Source organism: Bombina bombina, chromosome 3, assembly GCF_027579735.1.
Source record: "Bombina bombina isolate aBomBom1 chromosome 3, aBomBom1.pri, whole genome shotgun sequence".
NCBI classification, from domain to species: domain Eukaryota; kingdom Metazoa; phylum Chordata; class Amphibia; order Anura; family Bombinatoridae; genus Bombina; species Bombina bombina.
In genome coordinates, this window is record NC_069501.1 from 1,131,847,312 (window position 1) to 1,131,871,554 (window position 24,243).

Sequence of the window (24,243 nt, forward strand, 5' to 3'; positions counted from 1 at the left end):
CAGGTTAGTGCTGAAGCCGTGGCGAAATAAAGGTACCTATTCATCAGGTTTTTCTTTAAACTGATGAATGAAGGTCGCCTTTTATTTTTAGTGAGGGTAAATCCTAGCGTTTTTTTGAAAAGCTAGAATTTACCATCGCTTGAATAACTGTTGGTTGAAAAAGCGTTGTTAATGGGACTCAAGTAGCAGTTAAAGGGACATAAGTAGTTATTGTTGTCCCATCACATGTTAAAAATGGATATTTCATTATACAGTGTTTGATCATGTAACCTTTATTTTCATCATTTAAAAGGGCATAAAACACATTTTTCTTTTGTATAAAAAAAGGTGCTTTGTTTATGCTCCCTAGGAGCACATAGCCTGCAAATCATATAGCTGGTTAAGGTAGCAGCATAATATCCCTTTAAGGGGAATTTGAAGCACATCCTTTAGCTTTTAACCAGTAGCTGCTGAATAATAGCTGTTTTATTCAAGATTTTCATATTTCATTTATCAACCTCAGAATGATGAGACTGGCGTTTTGCAGATGCCATAAATGTACCAACTGCATACTTCTTAAAGGGGTATGAAACCTAAATATTTTCTTATGGGATTCAGACAGAGCAAACCAAAAAAAAAAAGTTTCCAATTTACTTCTATTATCAAATTTGCTTTGTTCCCATGATATTCTGTGTTGAAGAGATACCTAGGTAGGCATCTGGAGCACTACATGGTAGGTAATAGTGCTGCCCTCTAGTGCTCTTGTAAATGGATAACATTCTTGCAAAACTGTTGCTATATAGGGCTCCAGAAATGGGCCGGCTTAAAATGCTGCTTTAAAAAAAAAAAAAAAAAAAAAAAAAAAAAAGATACCAAGAGAACAAAGAAAAATGAATAATAGAAGTAAATTAGAAAATCGCATGCTCTATCTGAATCATGAAAGAAAACTTTTGGGTTTCGTATCCCTTTAAAGGGGCATGGAATTTAAGAATAAACTTTCATGATTCAGGCAAGAATTTGCCATTTTTTAAATTTTCCTTTTTGGATATCAAATTGACCCTTTTCTCTTGTACTCTAGGTTGCTTGAGAACATACTGAGGTTATACATTTAGTGCTCATGCACGTGCTAGCTCTAAGCCTACCTCAGTATGCTTTCCAAGATAACGATATAAAATGTATAATTAAATTGGAATGATTTTTATAAATATAACCCAGGGCAAACATAGTGGCAAGATATATATTTTTTTTTATAAGTTTAGTAACTTACTTTAGCATCTGCTATTACTGTCTGCAGTAATACTTTACAATAGTTACAACACACAAATATACAAATCATCAAACTTCTTCATCATTGAAAAAAGTATTAAAGAATAAAAGGGACATTAAACCCTGAAATTTTCTTTAATGATTCAGATTTGACTAATTCTCTTGGTATCCTTTGTTGAAGGAGCAGCAGTGGACTACTGAGAGCTAGCTGAGCACACAAGAGGCATATATATGCAGCCACCAATGAGCAGCTAGCTCCTGAGTCTACCTAGGTTTAATTTTCAACAATGGACACCAAGAGAACAAAGCAAACTAGATAATAGAAATACAGTAAATTGGAAAGTTGCTTAAAACTGCATTCTCTATCTGAATGAATAAATGAAAGAAACATTTGGTTTTATGTCCCTTTAAGTATACAGTAGGGAAATATTAGTCAGAATGCCACCTCTCTGTATCTGATATCAACCTACTGCTGCAATTTAGTGCTGAAAAGTGTATTACATTGCTAAAAGCATTGTTGCAAAACATATGCATGCTAAATCTACTTAGGTATGTTCTTTAACAAAGGATATGCAGACTTAAAATTAATTTGATAACTTAAGTCAAATGGATAGTTGTTTAAACTTTTACGATCTGAATTATGAAAGGAAACATTGTAAGCTTCATGTAATTTTAAGGGCATTCTATTTCGCATCAGAAAGCACTGTGAAATTAACCCCTTAATGACACGGACGTACCCTGTACATCGCGTGTGCTTAAGAAGCTATTAGCCCTGTAATAGTGCAGTTCCCACCGAAATTGGCGAGATGCGCTGTTACTACGTGAGTCACTCCTGGAGTCATTCAGCAATAGCTGCTGTGGCCGAGTCGCACTTTTTAACCCCTTAGTATGAAAATGACAGCTGACATACAGGGTATGTCGGCTGTTGTTAAGGGGTTAAAGTGGCATAATAATAAGCAAGAGCATCTTATTATCACACTGTGTTGTGGCTTTATCTATGTGTTTTATTCCCTACAAACTGTTTAAAAGCATAGTAAATCTTCTCTCCACAGTGGCAATACAAATCCACATCCGATCTGGACAGGACCTGTAAGCCAGTCACAAGCAGCATACGTGCATAGCCAGCAATAACCGGCCATATCCAGCTCAGGATTTTGTGCTGAACTTTGCAGGGGTTAAAGAGATGTGGCAGTGCAAAAAGAAAATTATCTGTTGTGTTAGAGCATTTTATTGTTCCACTGTTTGTATATACAGTAACTGTGTTTCAACTCCTTCAGAGGGGTTAAACACATAATTAAATTCAGTTCCAGAGCAGCAGTGCACTACTGGGAGCTAGCTGATCACATCCGGTGAGACAATGACAAGAGGCAATACAGTATTGCTCCTGAACACATCTAGATATGCTTATCAGAAAAAAGAGGGGAAATCTAGGTTACAACATGGCAGGCCCATTACTTTATAGAAATTTAGTGTAATTGAAAAGTCTACAATTTCCAGATTTCAATGACAGGAAAGGGGGAAAAATACATAATGAAAGTATATTGCAAACTTTTTTTTTTTTTTTTAACTACACATAATTAAAAAGTTTAGATTACAATGTCCCTTTAAGGCTGTAAGACTACAAAACGACTTTATTTGATCATTTGAAATTAAATACTAAATATTTCTGATATAAGCACAATGGTTTATTAACAATTTTGTGTTTAGGGTCAGGACATATTGGCTCGAAGTTCAGAACTGATCCACTCAGGAGAACTGACCAAAATCTTCAAGCAAGGCAAGAGCCAGCAAAGGACTTTCTTTCTATTTGACCATCAATTAGTATTCTGCAAAAAAGATTTGTTGCGTCGGGATATCCTGTATTATAAGGGTCGCATCGACATGGATGAGATGGCCTTTAATGATGTCGAAGATGGGAAAGATAGAGACTTTAACCTGAATATAAAGAATGCATTTAAAATTGTAAACAAGCAGACAGACGAGGTCCATTTGTTCTGTGCAAAGAGACTGGAGGACAAACGGAGATGGCTTCAAGCGTTTTTGGATGAGCAGAAAAGAGTTCAAGAGGACAAAGCTATGGGCAAGTATACCCTTGTTTTTTTTATTGCACAAACCTACATTACAATATATAAAGGACCACTAAATGCATAATAAAACTACAATACAAAAGCACTTAGTTTGAATCTTAATATTAGAATTTTTTTCTGACAATTTTCAAATTTTCCTACGGACAGTATCATGTGACAGCCATCAGCCAATCATAAGATGCTTATATGTATATTTTGGGAATTCTTTCATATGCTCAGTAGGGAACTGGTGCCTCAGAAAGTGTGCTTATAAAAAGATTGTGCACATTTAAATAATAGAAAAAAACATTTGAAAGTTGTTTAGAATTGTGTGCTCTATCTGAATCATGAAAGTTTAATTTTTAACCTGGATACTTGATAATGTTGTGACGCTTCTCGTTTTGAGGAAGATAATTTAGTAACTTCCTTTGTATTGGGGCATTCTAGTGTCACTCCATGATGAAGCTACAACTGGTGAGCGAATGAGACCTGAGCACACATGCATATGCTCCAATCACTGGCAGTGACCTCATCTTCGCAGAGTGGGGGGGGGGGGTTGAAGCACTTGAAAGTGATGCAGCATAGCTGTAAAAAGCGGACTAGAAATATATCACCTTAACATCTCTTTGTAAAAAAGGAAGATATTGCCATTTTTATACATCATTTACATAATGTTTCTAAAAACACAACATGAATCAAATAGAGCAATGCAGCCACTGCATAAAACATAACACTCTTGTTCTGTATTATGCACAGTAACCCAAATTGCATAATACAACTGTCAGAAAGCCAGCAATGTCACTGATCTGTGAGTGCTCACCACTTCTGACACTGGGTGCAAGACTACCTCAATTCTAAGATGGTGGCTTCCAGTATGAAGATGAGGAGCTTAACCTACCTGCACCAATACATGGTTAAAGTAAGGGAACGGCTTTGAAAAGATCTGTCGTAGCATAGTGAGAAGTAATCATACAATTGTAGTTGTGCCCCACAGTATAATGCCCCTTTAAGAATAAAAACTACAATGCATCAGATACAGATTATTCAATAAGCTATGTCTAGTTCTTCATCATGAGTTATTAAAAAACCACTGAATACAGTAGATTAGAATAATTGACAAATACACAATAATGTAATATCATTTACTTTAAATTTGAAATGAGTAATAGAATAATTTCTGACAAATTTCAAAGTTAATCCAGTTTGGCCGCCCTCTGTATCATGTGACAGCCATCGGCCATCTTGCAAATGCTCAGAATGCTTATAAAAAGAAATTGTAAAGTTTTGATAGAGGAAGTATATTGGAAAGTTTTTTTGTTTTGTTTATTTATATACATTTCATCCTTTATCTGAACCATAAAACTTTAATTTTGACTGTAGTGGTCCTTAAAGTGTATAAAATACTATGTACCCTGTGTATTGTTGCAGTTTAGCATGTAGGCCTGGTGTTTGCTAGAAGTGGTTTTTAATGTCCAAACTCCCCTACCACTTGTCTTAGTTGGATGAGCCAATCTGGACTGGAGAAGGTTGTCTGTTCGTAAAAATTGCATTGGTTTTGCACTCACATGAGCCACCTTCCATCCTTTATACCTACAATGCTCATCAGTCTAGTCAGGCTCTGTATCTCAATGATGTAATGATCTACATCACATTTCCATATGGACATTGCACCATTTGGAAGTTATAGTTCCTGGGTTCTTTTTCTTAAACACTGTGACACCCAACTTAGGAGTATGTTGCACTTTTATCTAAGGTATCTTAAAGGGACATGAAACCTACATTTTTCTTTCATGATTTAGAAAGAGCATGTAATTTTAAATAGCTTTCTAATTTACTTGTATTATCTAATTTGCTTCATTCTCTTGATATCATTTGCTGAAAAGTATATCTAGATAGGCTCAGTAGCTGCTGATTGGTGGCTGCACTTAGAGGCCTTGTGCGATTGGTTCACCCTTGTGCATTGCTATTTCTTCAACAAAGGATATCTAAAGACTGACGCAAATTAGATAATAGAAGTAAATTGGAATGTTGTTTAAAATTGTATTCTCTATCTGAATCATGAAAGAAAATGTTTGGGTTTAATGTCCCTGTAACACTAAATATATTACATAAAATGTTTCCATGTCATGATGTCATCACATCAATTAGAAATTGTGTCCCACTTAGACACAGGTAAAATGTATTCCGTAACATTTTCTGAATAAAAATGATTTTTTTTAGAGATTTGTTTGTAAACTCTACAAAAAAATACTTTTTATATAAATGGACCAGACATTTTTTAGTGGCCAGGAAATTTAATTTGGATTTAGATATATGTAAAATAATGCAAAAAGATAAGTCATAAGTACAGTTTAGTGCTTGTGGTTCCGGGCACCCAGAATTTGTTGAGCCTTGATTTAGTTCTTCTGAGTCTCAAATGTAAACATACTTAATTTAAACACATTTCAAAATGTAATAAAAACAAAACAAAAAATAATGTACTCTCTTCAATAAACCAACGTTTACTTGTCATTATTGAAGAGGCTTGTCCCTCTCTACCAGTAAACTGTAAACACTTGTACTTATCAGCCAGTTAGAATTAGCAGGAAGTAAAGACTAATACCACAATATTCATATTAAACAGCTGTTATTAAAAAAAATATCAGGCCAAATGACATCTGTAAATGGTGCTCTTTCATAAGTATGATAGAAGATTTTAGTACAATGTCCCTTTTAAAGCTTAAAGGTACTGTATATGAAACCCAAAATTTTCCTTTCATGATTCAGATACAGCATGCACTTTTAATCAACTTTCTAATTTACTCCAATTATCAAATTGTATTTGTTCTCTTGGTATCTTTATTTTTAAAAGCAGGAATGTAAGCTTAGGAACCTGTCCATTTTTTTGGTTCAGCACCCTGGATAGCTGATTGGTGGCTACATTTAACCACCAATCGACAAGTGCTACCCAGGTGCTGAACCAAAAATGTTCCGGCTCCTAAGCTTACATTCCTGCTTTTAAAAATAAAGAGAACAAAGAAAAATTGATAATAGGAGTAAATTAGAAAGTTGATTAAAAGTGCATGCTCTATCTGAATCATGAAAGAAAAAAATTGGTTTCATATCCCTTTAAACCGTATGAGATTGTAGTTTAATTATGTGTAGTTAAAAATCTGTGCACGATACTTTCATTATTTATTTAGTTTTCTAAATTCCACTGAGTTTCTATAAAGTAATAGGTGCCACCATGTTTGTACTTAACCCTTTGAGTGCTAAGCACTTTCCCACCTGGGTGCTAACATTTTTTTAATGTTTTTTTTATTTTTCTATTTTTTGAACAATTTTTTTTTTTAAACTTTTTTATTATTTTTTTCAGACCCCCAAGACTTACACTGTTGGAAAGGTGTGCCCCCTGCTCCTATACTTAACATTGTTAAGTATAAATAAAGTTGCGCGGTGACGTCATCACGTTATTGCACGTGACGTCACCACGCAAAACGGGAAGCCCCGGCGATGCCTGTCACTCTACAGGCATGATCGCCGGGGTAGGAGCAGGTGGGAGCCTCCAGATCTCCCTCAAGGTTAGCACCAGAGTGGGAAACTCTGTGACGGCTCAGAGCCGTCATTAGCACTCAAAGGGTTAAGTTGCCCCTTAAAGGGATACTGAGCCAATTTTTTTTCTTTCATGATTCATATAGAGCATGCAATTTTAAGCAACTTTCTAATTTATTCCTATTATCAAATTTTCTTCGTTTTCATGCAATCTTTATTTGAAAAAGCAGGAATGTAAGCTTACGAGCCGGCCCATTTTTGGTTAAGACCCTGGATAGCGCTTGCTGATTGGTGAATACCATTTAGCCACCAATCGGCAAGTACAACCTAGGTGCTGAACCAAAGATGGGCCGGCTCGTAAGCTTACATTCCTGCTTTTTTAAATAAAGATTCCAAGAGACTGAAGAAAAATTGATAGTAGGAGTAAATTAAAAAGTTGCTTAAAATTGCATGCTCTATATGAATCATGAGAGAAAAAATGTGGGTTCAATATCCCTTTAACTGTTTTACCTTCTGAAGACGGTAAGTGACAGCTATAAAACAGGCAGTAAAAGAGACTGTCTAAAAAGCGATTCAACACAAATTTGTTTGGACAAACCGAGATAAATAGAAAACTAGTTCAAACATGGCAGCGCCTATTACTTTTATAGAAACAAAACCTTTAAATATTGGAAGTTTAAGCAACTAATGTAATTGTAACAATACTACTACGTATTATTCTAATGCAAATCTTTGCTTTGAATACATCACTATTTCTTGCATGTATTTACTGTTTAACATCGCTTTTAATTTTTGAATATACACAAAAATAAAAATATAAAATATCTTATTATAACATTTTTAAAATGTATGACTTTTTTTTGTGTGAGGTGGAAAAACTCTCTTCTACATTGTTGTGGCAGCCACTTACCAGACAATAAATCAGCCAGTGAAAGGATGATGTGACCTCTAGTTTGTCTGCCGTCTAAAATAACTAAGTCTCCAGGGTTCAGTTCCCTAAATGCTCATTTGTTTCCATCAGTCATGGGGAAGCTTCTGTTCCATAACAATCGTAATCACAAGAGATGATTTGTATTTCAGTTGAATAATTCAGGGTGTAATTTGGGGTTTGTATGGATTGTTTCCTTATTTGGCTGACATCTGAGTTTTCATTAGTGGACATGGAGTGATATTTTATTCCGTGCCAGTGTCGGCAGCACTCTGATCAGCTTACAAATGCAAATAACGAAAAATCTAAATAAAATATTGAACAGAAAATCTAGTAGCTAAAAAAAAAGTGGTATGGCCACTGGCCTTCCAGTCCTGGTATCACTAAAGAGGAAAGGACCCTCATACCCTCCCTTCTCTTCAACTTGTGTCACTTGTGTTATATCAATAAAGTTGTTAAAAGTGATTTATCCCCTTGAATGCCTGTGTGAATTCTGATAATTAAGGGGTTAAATCACAGGTGTGTCACAGCTGTGATTTTACCCGTTTTGGTTGCATGTGTGTCCTGGTAGATCAAAGGGGTTAAAGGTTAAATCACTGTTTACCAGTGAGCTAAGGGGTTAAATTGTTGTTGTTTTCCTTTAGGAATGGAAATTTCAGAAGAGCAAAAGAAGCAAGCAATGCAAAATGCCAAGAGAGCTAGGCATGGGAAGATGAAAGGTGAGGTGTAAAATATATTAATGTATATTACTAGGGAATGTAGCATATGATGCAAGTAGTCTGGTCATTTGTTTTGTTTCTCAGCATAATGAAACAATAGTAGGTGCCCTATGATTGGCTTTGTGAATGTTATCTTTAAACATAAAAATATCATTTTACATACACACCAGATGAGTACAGGCAACCAATAGCAGTGTATAGTAATCCTGCTGACTAGGCTGCATATACGTTCTCACGCCCAATCAGCAGTTTTCTCTCTTAGTTACAGAATATTGTAAACCACTGGACATTATAGCTCAGCACAAAATGCTAGAACATCTTAGCACTTTCATTGCACTCTTGCTTGCATATAACTCGTTTTAACCTATGCAAATGGTTCAATATAAAGTCAGCTCCCCAGAGCAGCGATGACAAAACATTTCTTTATTGATTTAGACAGAGCATAACATTTTAAATAATTTTCCAATTTACTTCTGTTATTAAATTAGCTTTTTTTTCCATGCTTTTTTTTGTTGAAGAGATACTTAGGTAGGCATCTGGAGCACTACATTGCAGTAAATAATCCTGCCATCTAGTGCCATTGCAAATGGATAATATTCTTGTAAAACTGCTGCCATAAGTGCTCCAGATGTGCACACTAATGTGCTTATGTCCCTGGTTTTCAATAAAGGATACCAAGAGAACTAAAAAAATGTGATAATATAAGTAATTAAATTACATGTTCTATCTGAATCATGAAAGAAACATTTTGGGTTTCATGCCCCTTAAAACTCTTGTGCCTAATGGGCTTAGCTACTATGTCACACAATGCTTTACCCAGCGTACTGTTTAGATGTAGTACCTATGTTCAAAACTCTGCCGCAATTTGCGGCCCAGATGTCAGCTTTGGATCTAAGTAATCGCTCTCTGTAAGTGCAGTTTTACAAATACTTAGTAAACCCAAACCGTTATATTCACTAGAAAAACGCATAATGCGGTCTTGGTATTATGTATGCACTTTAAAAAGAGTGTTAATACAAGACAGGCTTGTTCTTTGTTATATGCTGTCATAAGTTTATGGAGTTATTTCTTTTCATATTATTACCTTAAAGTGATGGTAAATCTGAGCGTTTAAAAAACTCTAGGATTTACCATCACTATAAATAAACTGGAGTTTCATTGATCATGATCACTTATTAAAAAGTGGGTGCTAAACTTACCCTGTCTGTGTCGGGGCACCTCACTAAAGTCAGAGCCTCTGGCTTCCCATAGCACTGCGCTCTTTACCAATGAGGTGACGTTTCCACCTCTAAACCAATAGCCGTTCTAGCATACAGAACACTGTCAGATGACAAGCACGGCTATTGGTTTAGAGGTGGAAACATCACCTCATTGAGAGAAGCGCTCTATGCTGTGGGCGGCTGGAGACTCTGACATAAGTGAGGTGCCACGGAACAAACAGGGTGGGTTTAGCACCCTTTTTTTATTAAGTGATCACTGAAATGCCAGTTTATTTTTAGTGATGGTAAATCCTAGCGTTTTTTTTAAACGCTTGGATTTGCCATCACTTTAAGACTGAGACACATATAATACAGATTTTACTGAGACTATAAGAAGACTTACTTTTATACAGAAATGTATTTCTCCAACATAGGTGTGTCCGGTCCACGGCGTCATCCTTACTTGTGGGATATTCTCCTCCCCAACAGGAAATGGCAAAGAGCCCAGCAAAGCTGGTCACATGATCCCTCCTAGGCTCCGCCTACCCCAGTCATTCTCTTTGCCGTTGTACAGGCAACATCTCCACGGAGATGGCTTAGAGTTTTTTAGTGTTTAACTGTAGTTTTTATTATTCAATCAAGAGTTTGTTATTTTAAAATAGTGCTGGTATGTACTATTTACTCTGAAACAGAAAAGAGATGAAGATTTCTGTTTGTAAGAGGAAAATGATTTTAGCAACCGTTACTAAAATCGATGGCTGTTCCACACAGGACTGTTGAGAGGAATTAACTTCAGTTGGGGGAACAGTGAGCAGACTTTTGCTGCTTGAGGTATGACACATTCTAACAAGACGATGTAATGCTGGAAGCTGTCATTTTCCCTATGGGATCCGGTAAGCCATTTTTATTACAGACAGTAAATAAGGGCTTCACAAGGGCTTTTTAAGACTGTAGACATTTTCTGGGCTAAATCGATTCATATATAAACATATTTAGCCTTGAGGAATCATTTTAATCTGGGTATTTTGTAAAATAATATCGGCAGGCACTGTTTTGGACACCTTATTCTCTAGGGGCTTTCCCTAATCATAGGCAGAGCCTCATTTTCGCGCCGGTATTGCGCACTTGTTTTTGAGAAGTATGACATGCAGTCGCATGTGTGAGGAGCTCTGATACATAGAAAAGACTTTCTGAAGGCGTCATTTGGTATCGTATTCCCCTTTGGGCTTGGTTGGGTCTCAGCAAAGCAGATAGTTGTGCTTTCAAAGATCCTATGGATAAAAAATTAGAAGGTTTGCTTAAAAAGATGTTTGTTCAGCAAGGTTACCTTCTACAACCAATTTCATGCATTGTCCCTGTCACTACAGCCGCGTGTTTCTGGTTCGATGAGCTAGAAAAGGCGATCACTAGTGATTCTCCTCCTTATGAGGAGATTATGGACAGAATCCGTGCTCTCAAATTGGCTAATTCTTTCACCCTAGACGCCACTTTGCAATTGGCTAGGTTAGCGGCGAAGAATTCTGGGTTTGCTATTGTGGCACGCAGAGCGCTTTGGTTGAAATCTTGGTCAGCGGATGCGTCTTCCAAGAACAAATTGCTTAACATTCCTGTTTTGGACACCTTATTCTCTAGGGGCTTTCCCTAATCATAGGCAGAGCCTCATTTTCGCGCCGGTATTGCGCACTTGTTTTTGAGAAGCATGACATGCAGTCGCATGTGTGAGGAGCTCTGATACATAGAAAAGACTTTCTGAAGGCGTCATTTGGTATCGTATTCCCCTTTGGGCTTGGTTGGGTCTCAGCAAAGCAGATACCAGGGACTGTAAAGGGGTTAAAGATAAAAACGGCTCCGGTTCCGTTATTTTAAGGGTTAAAGCTTCCAAATTTGGTGTGCAATACTTTTAAGGCTTTAAGACACTGGTGAAATTTTGGTGAATTTTGAACAATTCCTTCATACTTTTTCGCAATTGCAGTAATAAAGTGTGTTCAGTTTAAAATTTAAAGTGACAGTAACGGTTTTATTTTAAAACGTTTTTTGTACTTTGTTATCAAGTTTATGCCTGTTTAACATGTCTGAACTACCAGATAGACTGTGTTCTGAATGTGGGGAAGCCAAGGTTCCTTCTCATTTAAATAGATGTGATTTATGTGACACAAAATTTAGAGAAAATGATGCCCAAGATGATTCCTCAAGTGAGGGGAGTAAGCATGGTACTGCATCATCTCCTCCTTCGTCTACACCAGTCTTGCCCACTCAGGAGGCCCCTAGTACATCTAGCGCGCCAATACTCCTTACTATGCAACAATTAACGGCTGTAATGGATAATTCTATCAAAAACATTTTAGCCAAAATGCCCACTTATCAGCGTAAGCGCGACTGCTCTGTTTTAGAAAATACTGAAGAGCATGAGGACGCTGATGATATTGGTTCTGAAGTGCCCCTACACCAGTCTGAGGGGGCCAGGGAGGTTTTGTCTGAGGGAGAAATTTCAGATTCAGGGAAAATTTCTCAACAAGCTGAACCTGATGTGATTACATTTAAATTTAAGTTGGAACATCTCCGCGCTCTGCTTAAGGAGGTGTTATCCACTCTGGATGATTGTGAGAATTTGATCATCCCAGAGAAACTATGTAAAATGGACAAGTTCCTAGAGGTCCCGGGGCCCCCAGAAGCTTTTCCTATACCCAAGCGGGTGGCGGACATTGTAAATAAAGAATGGGAAAGGCCCGGTATACCTTTCGTCCCTCCCCCCATATTTAAAAAATTGTTTCCTATGGTCGACCCCAGAAAGGACTTATGGCAGACAGTCCCCAAGGTCGAGGGGGCGGTTTCTACTTTAAACAAACGCACCACTATACCCATAGAAGATAGTTGTGCTTTCAAAGATCCTATGGATAAAAAATTAGAAGGTTTGCTTAAAAAGATGTTTGTTCAGCAAGGTTACCTTCTACAACCAATTTCATGCATTGTCCCTGTCACTACAGCCGCGTGTTTCTGGTTCGATGAGCTAGAAAAGGCGATCACTAGTGATTCTCCTCCTTATGAGGAGATTATGGACAGAATCCGTGCTCTCAAATTGGCTAATTCTTTCACCCTAGACGCCACTTTGCAATTGGCTAGGTTAGCGGCAAAGAATTCTGGGTTTGCTATTGTGGCACGCAGAGCGCTTTGGTTGAAATCTTGGTCAGCGGATGCGTCTTCCAAGAACAAATTGCTTAACATTCCTGTTTTGGACACCTTATTCTCTAGGGGCAAATTGCTTAACATTCCTGTTTTGGACACCTTATTCTCTAGGGGCTTTCCCTAATCATAGGCAGAGCCTCATTTTCGCGCCGGTATTGCGCACTTGTTTTTGAGAAGCATGACACGCTGTTTGGCCCTGACTTGAAAGAGATTATCTCGGATATCACTGGGGGTAAGGGCCACGCCCTTCCTCAGGATAGGTCTTTCAAGGCCAAAAATAAACCTAATTTTCGTCCCTTTCGTAGAAACGGACCAGCCCCAAGTGCTACGTCCTCTAAGCAAGAGGGTAATACTTCTCAAGCCAAGCCAGCCTGGAGACCAATGCAAGGCTGGAACAAGGGAAAGCAGGCCAAGAAACCTGCCACTGCTACCAAGACAGCATGAAATGTTGGCCCCCGATCCGGGACCGGATCTGGTGGGGGGCAGACTCTCTCTCTTCGCTCAGGCTTGGGCAAGAGATGTTCTGGATCCTTGGGCACTAGAAATAGTCTCCCAAGGTTATCTTCTGGAATTCAAGGGGCTTCCCCCAAGGGGGAGGTTCCACAGGTCTCAATTGTCTTCAGACCACATAAAGAGACAGGCATTCTTACATTGTGTAGAAGACCTGTTAAAAATGGGAGTGATTCATCCTGTTCCATTAGGAGAACAAGGGATGGGGTTCTACTCCAATCTGTTCGTAGTTCCCAAAAAAGAGGGAACGTTCAGACCAATCTTAGATCTCAAGATCCTAAACAAGTTTCTCAAGGTTCCATCGTTCAAAATGGAAACCATTCGAACAATTCTTCCTTCCATCCAGGAAGGTCAATTCATGACCACGGTGGATTTAAAGGATGCGTATCTACATATTCCTATCCACAAGGAACATCATCGGTTCCTAAGGTTCGCATTCCTGGACAAGCATTACCAGTTCGTGGCACTTCCTTTCGGATTAGCCACTGCTCCAAGGATTTTCACAAAGGTACTAGGGTCCCTTCTAGCGGTGCTAAGACCAAGGGGCATTGCAGTAGTACCTACCTTGGACGACATTCTGATTCAAGCGTCGTCCCTTCCTCAAGCAAAGGCTCACACGGACATAGTCCTGGCCTTTCTCAGATCTCACGGATGGAAAGTGAACGTAGAAAAGAGTTCTCTATCTCCGTCAACAAGGGTTCCCTTCTTGGGAACAATAATAGACTCCTTAGAAATGAGGATTTTTCTGACAGAGGCCAGAAAAACAAAACTTCTAAACTCTTGTCAAATACTTCATTCCGTTCCTCTTCCTTCCATAGCGCAGTGCATGGAAGTAATAGGTTTGATGGTAGCGGCAATGGACATAGTTCCTTTTGCGCGCATTCATCTAAGACCATTACAACTGTGCATGCTCAGTCAGTGGAATGGGGACTATACAGACTTGTCTCCGACGAAACAAGTAAATCAGAGGACCAGAGATTCACTCCGTTGGTGGCTGTCCCTGGACAACCTGTCACAAGGGATGAACTTCCGCAGACCAGAGTGGGTCATTGTCACGACCGACGCCAGTCTGATGGGCTGGGGCGCGGTCTGGGGACCCCTGAAAGCTCAGGGTCTTTGGTCTCGGGAAGAATCTCTTCTACCGATAAATATTCTGGAACTGAGGGCGATACTCAATGCTCTCAAGGCTTGGCCTCAGCTAGCAAAGGCCAAGTTCATACGGTTTCAATCAGACAACATGACGACTGTTGCGTACATCAACCATCAGGGGGGAACAAGGAGTTCCCTGGCGATGGAAGAAGTGACCAAAATCATTCAATGGGCGGAGACTCACTCCTGCCACCTGTCTGCAATCCACATCCCAGGAGTGGAAAATTGGGAAGCGGATTTTCTGAGTCGTCAGACATTACATCCGGGGGAGTGGGAACTCCATCCGGAAATCTTTGCCCAAATTACTCAACTGTGGGGCATTCCAGACATGGATCTGATGGCCTCTCGTCAGAACTTCAAGGTTCCTTGCTACGGGTCCAGATCCAGGGATCCCAAGGCGACTCTAGTAGATGCACTAGTAGCACCTTGGACCTTCAAACTAGCTTATGTATTCCCGCCGTTTCCTCTCATCCCCAGGCTGGTAGCCAGGATCAATCAGGAGAGGGCATCGGTGATCTTGATAGCTCCTGCGTGGCCACGCAGGACTTGGTATGCAGATCTGGTGAATATGTCATCGGCTCCACCATGGAAGCTACCTTTGAGACGAGACCTTCTTGTTCAAGGTCCGTTCGAACATCCGAATCTGGTCTCACTCCAACTGACTGCTTGGAGATTGAACGCTTGATCTTATCAAAACGAGGGTTCTCAGATTCTGTTATTGATACTCTTGTTCAGGCCAGAAAGCCTGTAACTAGAAAAATTTACCACAAAATATGGAAAAAATATATCTGTTGGTGTGAATCTAAAGGATTCCCTTGGGACAAGGTAAAAATTCCTAAGATTCTATCCTTTCTTCAAGAAGGATTGGAGAAAGGATTATCTGCAAGTTCCTTGAAGGGACAGATTTCTGCCTTGTCTGTGTTACTTCACAAAAAGCTGGCAGCTGTGCCTGATGTTCAAGCCTTTGTTCAGGCTCTGGTTAGAATCAAGCCTGTTTACAAACCTTTGACTCCTCCTTGGAGTCTCAACTTAGTTCTTTCAGTTCTTCAGGGGGTTCCGTTTGAACCCTTACATTCCGTTGATATTAAGTTATTATCTTGGAAAGTTTTGTTTTTGGTTGCAATTTCTTCTGCTAGAAGAGTTTCAGAATTATCTGCTCTGCAGTGTTCTCCTCCTTATCTGGTGTTCCATGCAGATAAGGTGGTTTTACGTACTAAACCTGGTTTTCTTCCGAAAGTTGTTTCTAACAAAAACATTAACCAGGAGATAGTCGTGCCTTCTTTGTGTCCGAATCCAGTTTCAAAGAAGGAACGTTTGTTGCACAATTAGGATGTTGTTCGCGCTCTAAAATTCTATTTAGATGCTACAAAGGATTTTAGACAAACATCTTCCTTGTTTGTTGTTTATTCTGGTAAAAGGAGAGGTCAAAAAGCAACTTCTACCTCTCTCTCTTTTTGGGTTAAAAGCATCATCAGATTGGCTTATGAGACTGCCGGACGGCAGCCTCCTGAAAGAATCACAGCTCATTCCACTAGGGCTGTGGCTTCCACATGGGCCTTCAAGAACGAGGCTTCTGTTGATCAGATATGTAGGGCAGCGACTTGGTCTTCACTGCACACTTTTACCAAATTTTACAAGTTTGATACTTTTGCTTCTTCTGAGGCTATTTTTGGGAGAAAGGTTTTGCAAGCCGTGGTGCCTTCCATTTAGGTGACCTGATTTGCTCCCTCCCTTCATCCGTGTCCTAAAGCTTTGGTATTGGTTCCCACAAGTAAGGATGACGCCGTGGACCGGACACACCTATGTTGGAGAAAACAGAATTTATGTTTACCTGATAAATTACTTTCTCCAACGGTGTGTCCGGTCCACGGCCCGCCCTGGTTTTTTTAATCAGGTCTGATAATTTATTTTCTTTAACTACAGTCACCACGGTATCATATGGTTTCTCCTATGCAAATATTCCTCCTTTACGTCGGTCGAATGACTGGGGTAGGCGGAGCCTAGGAGGGATCATGTGACCAGCTTTGCTGGGCTCTTTGCCATTTCCTGTTGGGGAGGAGAATATCCCACAAGTAAGGATGACGCCGTGGACCGGACACACCGTTGGAGAAAGTAATTTATCAGGTAAACATAAATTCTGTTTTTATACAGAAATATTAGAAGCTTAACTGGTACACAGATTACTCATAAATCAATATGTTTGGATTCTTTCCAAGCTGTGCTTAATTATGTTGGAAATGTGTCATCATTGGTGACACTGTTATAAATTAAACCCTAAGGCACAGTATAACCCTGGCATTAGGATATTGATTGGTGTTTTTTATTGACTGGAAACTAGACTGAACTTTACTCCTAATGTGACGTGTACTGTGCAGGGTTCATCTGTTAATTAACGTTTTTATTCTGCATGTTTGTCAGCAATAGTTAAATAGTATAAAATATTTTGAGTTTATTAAGTTCATTATATATTTCGCTTGCTTTTCTGTAAAAAATTGTGCCTTTACCAGGCTTCCTAAAGAGGCATAAAAAATAAATTCTGTTTTAATAAAAAAAAGTGGCATATTGCATAAACAACTAACTTACTTTAGTTGGCACAATTAAGGGTGGCAATGGAAAAAACACAATTTTCAGCGTAAAAGGATTAAAGTGCGATAAGAAAATGCTGTAATGTGTTAGATCATTTTTTTTACTGCACAATTGCTTGCAAATAACTGTGCTTACCCTCTGAAAAAATAGGAGATCCTTAACAGAGCCATTAAATAAAGTAAAATTGCATAATCCGAGTGCATAATAAAAAAGATAATGCAATAGCTATTACTTTGAATTTGAAATGAGCAGTAGACCCTTTTCTTCCAAATTTACTTCAAGTTGCCCGCCCACTATAAATCATGTGACAGCTATCAACCAATCACAGGCTCATATATGTATACACTGAACCCTTACATATGGTCAGCAATAGCTGGTGCCTCAGAGTGTGCATACAAAAAGACTGTGCACAATTTGATATGTACTGTTGATGTGGTGACCTGGCCTAGCCAAGTATGTTCTGAGCTTCCTAAGCTTCTAGGCTGCAACTCAGTCAGCTATGTAATTTCCCTGTTACAAGCTCTTGTGTTTGGCTGCATCTTTTTACAAGAGACCCAAGGGCTGTCTTGAAAATATGCACTGTGAACAGTCACTAGGTATATTTTAATATCTACCCCTGATTGGTCATTGGTGCTTTGCAATTGTAGTGTTTTTGGAGTAGACCAGGGCAGCAGTGGTAGAAGATTTTAATATATGAAAAACTAGCAAATACTGGTACATTTAAAAAAGTTTATATTGCTACTCAAATTATAGTATTTTATTCATAGACATAATTTAATGGCCTTAACTTTAATACAGACTTTTATTTTCTCCAACATAGGTGTGTCCGGTCCACGGCGTCATCCTTACTTGTGGGATATTCTCTTCCCCAACAGGAAATGGCAAAGAGCCCAGCAAAGCTGGTCACATGATCCCTCCTAGGCTCCGCCTACCCCAGTCATTCTCTTTGCCGTTGTACAGGCAACATCTCCACGGAGATGGCTTAGAGTTTTTTAGTGTTTAACTGTAGTTTTTATTATTCAATCAAGAGTTTGTTATTTTAAAATAGTGCTGGTATGTACTATTTACTCTGAAACAGAAAAGAGATGAAGATTTCTGTTTGTAAGAGGAAAATGATTTTAGCAACCGTTACTAAAATCGATGGCTGTTCCACACAGGACTGTTGAGAGGAATTAACTTCAGTTGGGGGAACAGTGAGCAGACTTTTGCTGCTTGAGGTATGACACATTCTAACAAGACGATGTAATGCTGGAAGCTGTCATTTTCCCTATGGGATCCGGTAAGCCATTTTTATTACAGACCGTAAATAAGGGCTTCACAAGGGCTTTTTAAGACTGTAGACATTTTCTGGGCTAAATCGATTTATATATAAACATATTTTATACTCCATAGCCTTGAGGAATTATTTTAATCTTGGGAATTTTGTAAAATAACCGGCAGGCACTGTATTGGACACCTTATTCTCTAGGGGCTTTCCCTAATCATAGGCAGAGTCTCATTTTCGCGCCTGTATTGCGCACTTGTTTTTGAGAAGCATGACATGCAGATGCATGTGTCAGGAGCTCTGATACATAGAAAAGACTTTCTGAAGGCGTCATTTGGTATCGTATTCCCCTTTGGGCTTGGTTGGGTCTCAGCAAAGCAGATACCAGGGACTGTAAAGGGGTTAAATATAAAAACGGCTCCGGTTCCGTTATTTTAAGGGTTAAAGCTTCCAAATTTGGTGTGCAATATTTTTAAGGCTTTAAGACACTGTGGTGAAATTTTGGTGAATTTTGAACAATTCCTTCATACTTTTTCGCAATTGCAGTAATAAAGTGTGTTCAGTTTAAAATTTAAAGTGACAGTAACGGTTTTATTTTAAAACGTTTTTTGTACTTTGTTATCAAGTTTATGCCTGTTTAACATGTCTGAACTGCCAGATAGACTGTGTTCTGAATGTGGGGAAGCCAAGGTTCCTTCTCATTTAAATAGATGTGATTTATGTGACACAAAATTTAGAGAAAATGATGCCCAAGATGATTCCTCAAGTGAGGGGAGTAAGCATGGTACTGCATCATCCCCTCCTTCGTCTACACCAGTCTTGCCCACACAGGAGGCCCCTAGTACATCTAGCGTGCCAATACTCCTTACTATGCAACAATTAACGGCTGTAATGGATAATTCTATCAAAAACATTTTAGCCAAAATGCCCACTTATCAGCGAAAGCGCGACTGCTCTGTTTTAGAAAATACTGAAGAGCATGAGGACGCTGATGATATTGTATCTGAAAGGCCCCTACACCAGTCTGAGGGGGCCAGGGAGGTTTTGTCTGAGGGAGAAATTTCAGATTCAGGGAAAATTTCTCAACAAGCTGAACCTGATGTGATTACATTTAAATTTAAGTTGGAACATCTCCGCGCTCTGCTTAAGGAGGTGTTATCCACTCTGGATGATTGTGAGAATTGGTCATCCCAGAGAAACTATGTAAAATGGACAAGTTCCTAGAGGTCCCGGGGCCCCCCGAAGCTTTTCCTATACCCAAGCGGGTGGCGGACATTGTAAATAAAGAATGGGAAAGGCCCGGTATACCTTTCGTCCCTCCCCCCATATTTAAAAAATTGTTTCCTATGGTCGACCCCAGAAAGGACTTATGGCAGACAGTCCCCAAGGTCGAGGGGGCGGTTTCTACTTTAAACAAACGCACCACTATACCCATAGAAGATAGTTGTGCTTTCAAAGATCCTATGGATAAAAAATTAGAAGGTTTGCTTAAAAAGATGTTTGTTCTGCAAGGTTACCTTCTACAACCAATTTCATGCATTGTCCCTGTCACTACAGCCGCGTGTTTCTGGTTCGATGAGCTAGAAAAGGCGATCACTAATAATTCTCCTTCTTATGAGGAGATTATGGACAGAATCCGTGCTCTCAAATTGGCTAATTCTTTCACCCTAGACGCCACTTTGCAATTGGCTAGGTTAGCGGCGAAAAATTCTGGGTTTGCTATTGTGGCGCGCAGAGCGCTTTGGTTAAAATCTTGGTCAGCGGATGCGTCTTCCAAGAACAAATTGCTTAACATTCCTTTCAAGGGGAAAACGCTGTTTGGCCCTGACTTGAAAGAGATTATCTCTGATATCACTGGGGGCAAGGGCCACGCCCTTCCTCAGGATAGGTCTTTCAAGGCCAAAAATAAACCTAATTTTCGTCCCTTTCGTAGAAACGGACCAGCCCCAAGTGCTACGTCCTCTAAGCAAGAGGGTAATACTTCTCAAGCCAAGCCAGCCTGGAGACCAATGCAAGGCTGGAACAAGGGAAAGCAGGCCAAGAAACCTGCCACTGCTACCAAGACAGCATGAGATGTTGGCCCCCGATCCGGGACCGGATCTGGTGGGGGGCAGACTCTCTCTCTTCGCTCAGGCTTGGGCAAGAGATGTTCTGGATCCTTGGGCGCTAGAAATAGTCTCCCAAGGTTATCTTCTGGAATTCAAGGGGCTTCCCCCAAGGGGGAGGTTCCACAGGTCTCAATTGTCTTCAGACCACATAAAAAAACAGGCATTCTTACATTGTGTAGAAGACCTGTTAAAAATGGGAGTGATTCATCCTGTTCCATTAGGAGAACAAGGGATGGGGTTCTACTCCAATCTGTTCGTAGTTCCCAAAAAAGAGGGAACGTTCAGACCAATCTTAGATCTCAAGATCCTAAACAAGTTTCTCAAGGTTCCATCGTTCAAAATGGAAACCATTCGAACAATTCTTCCTTCCATCCAGGAAGGTCAATTCATGACCACGGTGGATTTAAAGGATGCGTATCTACATATTCCTATCCACAAGGAACATCATCGGTTCCTAAGGTTCGCATTCCTGGACAAGCATTACCAGTTCGTGGCACTTCCGTTCGGATTAGCCACTGCTCCAAGGATTTTCACAAAGGTACTAGGGTCCCTTCTAGCGGTGCTAAGACCAAGGGGCATTGCAGTAGTACCTTACTTGGACGACATTCTGATTCAAGCGTCGTCCCTTCCTCTAGCAAAGGCTCACACGGACATTGTCCTGGCCTTTCTCAGATCTCACGGATGGAAAGTGAACGTAGAAAAGAGTTCTCTATCTCCGTCAACGAGGGTTCCCTTCTTGGGAACAATAATAGACTCCTTAGAAATGAGGATTTTTCTGACAGAGGCCAGAAAAACAAAACTTCTAAACTCTTGTCAAATGCTTCATTCCGTTCCTCTTCCTTCCATAGCGCAGTGCATGGAAGTAATAGGTTTGATGGTAGCGGCAATGGACATAGTTCCTTTTGCGCGCATTCATCTAAGACCATTACAACTGTGCATGCTCAGTCAGTGGAATGGGGACTATACAGACTTGTCTCCGACGATACAAGTAAATCAGAGGACCAGAGATTCACTCCGTTGGTGGCTGTCCCTGGACAACCTGTCACAGGGGATGAGCTTCCGCAGACCAGAGTGGGTCATTGTCACGACCGACGCCAGTCTGATGGGCTGGGGCGCGGTCTGGGGACCCCTGAAAGCTTAGGGTCTTTGGTCTCGGGAAGAATCTCTTCTACCGATAAATATTCTGGAACTGAGAGCGATACTCAATGCTCTCAAGGCTTGGCCTCAGCTAGCAAAGGCCAAGTTCATACGGTTTCAATCAGACAACATGACGACTGTTGCGTACATCAACCATCAGGGGGGAACAAGGAGTTCCCTGGCGATGGAAGAAGTGACCAAAATCATTCAATGGGCGGAGACTCACTCCTGCCACTTGTCTGCAATCCACATCCCGGGAGTGGAAAATTGGGAAGCGGATTTTCTGAGTCGTCAGACATTACATCCGGGGGAGTGGGAACTCCATCCGGAAATCTTTGCCCAAATTACTCAACTGTGGGGCATTCCAGACATGGATCTGATGGCCTCTCGTCAGAACTTCAAGGTTCCTTGCTACGGGTCCAGATCCAGGGATCCCAAGGCGACTCTAGTAGATGCACTAGTAGCACCTTGGACCTTCAAACTAGCTTATGTATTCCCGCCGTTTCCTCTCATCCCCAGGCTGGTAGCCAGGATCAATCAGGAGAGGGCATCGGTGATCTTGATAGCTCCTGCGTGGCCACGCAGGACTTGGTATGCAGACCTGGTGAATATGTCATCGGCTCCACCATGGAAGCTACCTTTGAGACGAGACCTTCTTGTTCAAGGTCCGTTCGAACATCCGAATCTGGTCTCACTCCAACTGACTGCTTGGAGATTGAACGCTTGATCTTATCAAAGCGAGGGTTCTCAGATTCTGTTATTGATACTCTTGTTCAGGCCAGAAAGCCTGTAACTAGAAAAATTTACCACAAAATATGGAAAAAATATATCTGTTGGTGTGAATCTAAAGGATTCCCTTGGGACAAGGTAAAAATTCCTAAGATTCTATCCTTTCTTCAAGAAGGATTGGAGAAAGGATTATCTGCAAGTTCCTTGAAGGGACAGATTTCTGCCTTGTCTGTGTTACTTCACAAAAAGCTGGCAGCTGTGCCAGATGTTCAAGCCTTTGTTCAGGCTCTGGTTAGAATCAAGCCTGTTTACAAACCTTTGACTCCTCCTTGGAGTCTCAATTTAGTTCTTTCAGTTCTTCAGGGGGTTCCGTTTGAACCCTTACATTCCGTTGATATTAAGTTATTATCTTGGAAAGTTTTGTTTTTGGTTGCAATTTCTTCTGCTAGAAGAGTTTCAGAATTATCTGCTCTGCAGTGTTCTCCTCCTTATCTGGTGTTCCATGCAGATAAGGTGGTTTTACGTACTAAACCTGGTTTTCTTCCGAAAGTTGTTTCTAACAAAAACATTAACCAGGAGATAGTCGTGCCTTCTTTGTGTCCGAATCCAGTTTCAAAGAAGGAACGTTTGTTGCACAATTTGGATGTTGTTCGCGCTCTAAAATTCTATTTAGATGCTACAAAGGATTTTAGACAAACATCTTCCTTGTTTGTTGTTTATTCTGGTAAAAGGAGAGGTCAAAAAGCAACTTCTACCTCTCTCTCTTTTTGGATTAAAAGCATCATCAGATTGGCTTATGAGACTGCCGGACGGCAGCCTCCTGAAAGAATCACAGCCCATTCCACTAGGGCTGTGGCTTCCACATGGGCCTTCAAGAACGAGGCTTCTGTTGATCAGATATGTAAGGCAGCGACTTGGTCTTCACTGCACACTTTTACCAAATTTTACAAGTTTGATACTTTTGCTTCTTCTGAGGCTATTTTTGGGAGAAAGGTTTTGCAAGCCGTGGTGCCTTCCATTTAGGTGACCTGATTTGCTCCCTCCCTTCATCCGTGTCCTAAAGCTTTGGTATTGGTTCCCACAAGTAAGGATGACGCCGTGGACCGGACACACCTATGTTGGAGAAAACAGAATTTATGTTTACCTGATAAATTACTTTCTCCAACGGTGTGTCCGGTCCACGGCCCGCCCTGGTTTTTTAATCAGGTCTAATAATTTATTTTCTTTGACTACAGTCACCACGGTATCATATGGTTTCTCCTATGCAAATATTCCTCCTTTACGTCGGTCGAATGACTGGGGTAGGCGGAGCCTAGGAGGGATCATGTGACCAGCTTTGCTGGGCTCTTTGCCATTTCCTGTTGGGGAAGAGAATATCCCACAAGTAAGGATGACGCCGTGGACCGGACACACCGTTGGAGAAAGTAATTTATCAGGTAAACATAAATTCTGTTTCTTCTGTTAAGTGTGATCAGTCCACGGGTCATCATTACTTCTGGGATATTACTCCTCCCCAACAGGAAGTGCAAGAGGATTCACCCAGCAGAGCTGCATATAGCTCCTCCCCTCTACGTCACTCCCAGTCATTCTCTTGCACCCAACGACTAGATAGGATGTGTGAGAGGACTATGGTGATTATACTTAGTTTTATATCTTCAATCAAAAGTTTGTTATTTTAAAATAGCACCGGAGTGTGTTATTATCTCTCTGGCAGAGTTTGAAGAAGAATCTACCAGAGTTTTTGTTATGATTTTAGCCGGAGTAGTTAAGATCATATTGCTGTTTCTCGGCCATCTGAGGAGAGGTAAACTTCAGATCAGGGGACAGCGGGCAGATGAATCTGCATAGAGGTATGTAGCAGTTTTTATTTTCTGACAATGGAATTGATG

General features: G+C 40.2%; 1 protein-coding gene across 2 annotated transcripts in view; it reads left to right on the plus strand.

The window, feature by feature from the left end:
• Positions 1-24,243, plus strand: part of SPATA13 (spermatogenesis associated 13) — a 120,861-nt gene that overhangs the window by 87,950 nt on the left and 8,668 nt on the right. For both annotated transcript variants that reach the window (XM_053708502.1, XM_053708503.1), the window contains 2 exons: positions 2,953-3,325; positions 8,415-8,489. In XM_053708502.1, the coding sequence (XP_053564477.1) occupies positions 2,953-3,325; positions 8,415-8,489 (448 nt within the window). The remainder of the gene's footprint in view (positions 1-2,952; positions 3,326-8,414; positions 8,490-24,243) is intronic.